Source organism: Octopus sinensis, linkage group LG2 (assembly GCF_006345805.1).
Source record: "Octopus sinensis linkage group LG2, ASM634580v1, whole genome shotgun sequence".
Classification (NCBI taxonomy): Eukaryota; Metazoa; Mollusca; class Cephalopoda; order Octopoda; family Octopodidae; genus Octopus; species Octopus sinensis.
In genome coordinates this window covers 103,584,966-103,589,965 of record NC_042998.1, presented here as the reverse complement: position 1 = coordinate 103,589,965, position 5,000 = coordinate 103,584,966, and the positions used below count along the sequence as shown (strand labels likewise).

Genomic DNA, 5,000 nt, shown 5'->3' with positions numbered 1-5,000 from the left:
TAGTGAAAATTAATGGAAAAGTAACCTTTAGAATTTAGTAAAAAAAAATGATTTGGGGGTTGGACATAGAGACAAAATGGAATATTAGTATGAAGTAATGTGGGGTTAGAATGAAAAGAAAGGGAAGGAAAATTGGTCACTTAAACGTAGGATGCGATTTTTATCAGGTTAGTTCCGTTATAAATTTCTTTTTTAACACAATTATAGGCACACTAACACATACGCATACACACGCGTGCACAGAGACACTCACATACACACACAAATTCACACATAAGCTTCTTTGCTTACTTATATGTAGGACTGGTCGGAATCCAACTTCTGAAATGCATAAATGCACCGTTGTTGGAAAGACAGATATATGCAACAGATATATATGTACGTTGGGTCACAAATAGATTTATGTTCGTCTCTCTTGCATGCATGCACGCACTCGTACATACTTATATATGCATAGTTATTTATGATTTTATTTGCATACAGTAAAGTTGCCCGCACAAACTGATATGCGAAGTATTAATACTACTGTTGCTCTCTTAAATACATAATAATTATTCATATTTGTGTATGTTTGAATGAGTGTATAATTATTTGTGTATGTGTGCGAAAATGAATGCGTTTACACACACACACACATATGTATGTTTTTATGTATATGTATGTATATCTACATACACACATACACATAAAAAAGCATATATTGAAAAATATTAACATATATTTTATATTAAATATAAAATAATATTAAAAGAGCAGCTGTATTATTAATGTTAAATACATAAAGTTCTTAAAGGATCATTCTTCGTGGATAAAAAGAAGTATGGTGGGGTTAGAAAGTAGAGAATGAGAAGTGTTTTCTCAAACTTAAAGAAGAACAGTTTCTACAGAAATATGATGCGTTGTTCTTGATGTTTCCTTTTGGAATTGTAGCGTCTTAAGTTGGTGAAAATAACGGACTTGTAAATTTCTGTAAGGTGTCGCCACCTATGGTGAAAAGTTGTTGATTGATCTCGATTGTGTTGGAAACTGCTGTGAAAAACTTATCGAAGTTATCACCCAGGTCACGGTCTATTTCACCAAAATAGAGGATTCTATGTAGTGTGCCTATGATGTGGTGGATACAACTTACAACTAACATTTTAAAGTGATTTGGTATTGCAGTTTTGTGACAGGACTTATTTAGGTGTTATTTTTGTAGAGATAACTGTTTCATACGTGAAGCAAGTGTTTGAAATTGCATGGTTTGGTGTAGGTGGGAGAAAGGGAGCTTCCAACTGAGTTTTTTTCCAAATTCGCGTCTCTTTTGAAAGAGATGAAATGCGATATGGCAAATGTCGTAACAATTATGAAATAAGGAAGAAGAAATTGGAAATCAGAGGTTACAGAAGGGTGAGGCATCCAATAGAAGGATAAGCAGATGGAAGGCCAAGGAATGTGGGACTGTATATATATATGAATGTAGAAGGTACATTGAAGAGCAAGGCTTTGTGGAGATCCACAACTGATCGATCGACGTGGGCAGCATTTCGGCCCGCCAACGGTCAACACAATTCAGGAAATAAAAAAGGAACAAACATTCACTCAGTCCTTTGTGAGATGTTACCACCACAAATAAGAACACGATATACTGGGGTATTTTGGGGATAATGCTATTCACAAGTTTCTTATCGTTGGCGTTGATCATGCTTTCAAAAAGGCAATGTACTTAAAAGTAATCAATATTCCCCTTTCCTTTATACCCGTTATAACACTCTACCACAATTTTTCTCTCTGATTTGTGTTGCTTAGATTCTTATCCTCTTTCTAAAATGCTGCAAACAATATCAAGAGTATATGAATTTGACGCAGATCCCGCTAGCCTCATTGAATTACAGTACGTATGTATGTGTGTGTGTGTGTGTGTGTGTGTACATACATACTCTCACACGCATACGTATAGAAATATTCATTCATACATATGGGTATATATCTATATGTATAAGTATATGCATGTGTACAGGTATATGTATATACATATAAAGTGAAGGCGCGTGGCTCAGTGGCTAGAGCGTCGAGCTTACGATCGTGAGGTTGTGAGCTCGAATCTCGGACCGGGCTGCGTGTTGTGTTCTTGAGTAAGACACTTTATTTCACGTTGCTCCAGTTAACTAAGCTGTAGAAATGAGTTGCGACGTTACAGGTGCCAAGCTGTATCGCCCTTGCCTTTCCCTTGGATAACACTGGTGGCGTGGTGAGGGGAGGCCGGTATGCATGGGCGACTGCTGGTCTTCCATAAAACAAAACCTTGCCCGGACTTGTGCCTGGGAGGGTAACTTTCTAGGTGCAATCCCATGGTCAGAGTCGTGACCGAAGTAGGCCTCAGAGTCAGACTAAGGCTTCATAATCGTGGACCAGCTGTATGTAATATGCTGTCTCAATATTTAGTCAATTAATACGTGTCAGCATCGAATGCCTTAATATGCAAATCATAAAAAGCGTTGACAATTGTTCATCATATTTGTCGTAAGAAGCTGCAACGCAAGCATTAAAATTTATCCACAACTGATGTGTAACATTCTCTCTGTCTCTTTGTCTTTCTCTCCCATTCTCCCTCCTCTCTCCTTCTCTTTCTCTGTATATGCGTGTGTACATATGTAAGTAATACATGTATGTAATCATGTATATATATATGCATGGTAAAACTTTGGTAAGTGCCAACTCAGCATCTTGAACTATTATTATATTTCATTTGTGGAAGTACAACAAAATATGCATATATATATATATATATATATATATATATATATATATATATATAATACATACACCACATACATACGTATATATATGTGTGCGCGTGTATGTGTGTGTGTACTTGCATGTATATCCATATGTAAATTTATATATATTATATATACGCACTCGCACATACATGCGTCTTTGTATGTACAAATATGTATATATATATAATTTGCAGAGATTGTTTTTTATATATTCCAAATCAGACATTAAATACAGGTGAAAATAATTGGAGAATATTCCGAGGTAGGAAATCACGAGAAGTAGAACATTACAATAGATATAGAAAAAATGAAAACAACATAAGTGGAATGACAATTTGTCTGTGGTTCGAATAATGATAATGAAAAAAAAAAATAAAATAAAAACAGTGACAATAAAAATATTAGTAGTTAAAAAAATATATATGTAAGGAGTATATATGTAATCCCCAAAATGCACCATATAAAGGTTCAAAAATATTATTATATCTTTATTATAAACACGGTCTTTATTTTTTAATAATTATGAAAATATGTTTGATGTTTCATGCTTTGTGTATAAGTTGTTATTTTGCTGTTAAAGACTCAGTATGTAACTTGTAATTACCAAGCACATTGATTATGGTGGTCGTATTTTTTCCCCACATTTTAAGACAACTATTTGCAAGATATACAGGGACAAAATACGTGTTTTCAAATATGTCATTGAAATTAATTTATTTTTTGACTAAACATACGGCTGATTTTTATTGTGACCGTTTATAGTCGACACCTATCTAGTTTATTGTATAACTGGTTTTTACTCTGAACCAACGAGGGAGTCTCAACGCCGTCGCTCGACAACGAATACCAATGAACACAGTTTTTGCCTGCAGACACACATACACACAGTTTTTCACACACACACACACACACACACACAGAGTTTTTCACACACACACATAAATTATGTCTATTTTTGAGAGAAAAACTCTCAACACATTGTGTTAAGCTATATAATAGCAATTTGATTGACGTTACTTAAAGTTTCATAGACGTTCCTAAGTTAATATCAAACTTTATACATGTTTTGAGCTCTTCAATCAATGTTTGTTGTTTTTATGCATTCAAAAGCAGTATTCGCACAAGCACACACACATACATGCACGCACGCAAGCACGCACACACGCACGCAATCACGCACACTCACGCACACACACACATTTTTAAAATTATTTTTTACTTGTTTCGGTAATTTGACTGCGGCCATGCTGGAGCACAACCTTAGTCGAAAAAATCTCCCCCTGGACTTATTCTTTATAAACCTAGTACTTATTCTATCGTTCTCTTTTACTGAACCCCTTAGTTACGGGAACGTAAACATACCAACGTCGGTTGTCAAGTGATGGCGAGGGAAAATATAAACACACAAATACATACATATACATCCGACGGGCTTCTTTCAGTTTCGGTCTACCAAATACACTCATATGGCTTTGGTCAGCCCGAGGCTATAAGTAGAAGACACTTGCCCAAGGTGTCACGCAGTGGGACTGAACCCGGAACCACCTAGTTGGGAAGTAAGCTTCTTACCATACAGCCACGTGTATGTATATGTATGCATATATATACATACATATGTATGTGTGTGTGTGTGTGTGTTGTGTGTGTGTGTGTATTGGGTGGAGCGGTATGTATGCGCAAGTGTGAATTGTTATAGACGTTATGATATATATTATTTGCCTTAATCTGAAAGTTTTGCATAATTTTTCTTAAAACGTATTGGAATTTAGTTTTAATTTTCTCTTTTTCTTCTCATTTTTTCGTTGCAGGATCAATATTCGTTTGATCCGACACCCTTGGCCATGCTGGCAGCACAGTGTAACAAACTTAGCAACAAGAACTCACCGCCATTGGTTGAACACTCCATCGCAAAGAGCTTTCATCCTTGGAAGAAGACAAATCTTAGTCATGGATTAACTTTCAGTGCAGGAAGCTACGGAAGTGGATTTGGTAGCAGTTTTAACAGCAGCCCCTTAAGTGGTAGCTGTTTTACTGGAATTGGTGAAGGAATTGGAAATGGAGGAACTGAAATAATTAGCATAGGCGATAGTAGTGTGAGTAGCAGTAGCGGCAGTAGTAGTGGTGAAGGAAGTGGTATTATTAGTGGATGTACAAGTATTAGTTCAATGAATGGAACAAGCACCCCACTCCCTTTTCAGGTTTTGAACCCCTTGGGGACATTAAATCATCAACATGGGT

The 5,000-nt window shown here is 36.0% G+C and overlaps 1 protein-coding gene across 3 annotated transcripts in view; it reads left to right on the top strand.

Moving 5' to 3' along the window:
* Positions 1-5,000, top strand: part of LOC115230850 (transcription factor Sp8-like) — a 101,388-nt gene that overhangs the window by 94,247 nt on the left and 2,141 nt on the right. For 2 of the 3 annotated variants that reach the window (XM_036498726.1, XM_029800975.2), the window contains exon 2: positions 4,571-5,000. This exon is cut by the window's right edge. In XM_036498726.1, the coding sequence (XP_036354619.1) occupies positions 4,571-5,000 (430 nt within the window). Of the gene's footprint in view, positions 1-4,199; positions 4,204-4,570 lie in introns of those variants that run through there. The other variant, XM_036498733.1, reaches the window with a different exon arrangement.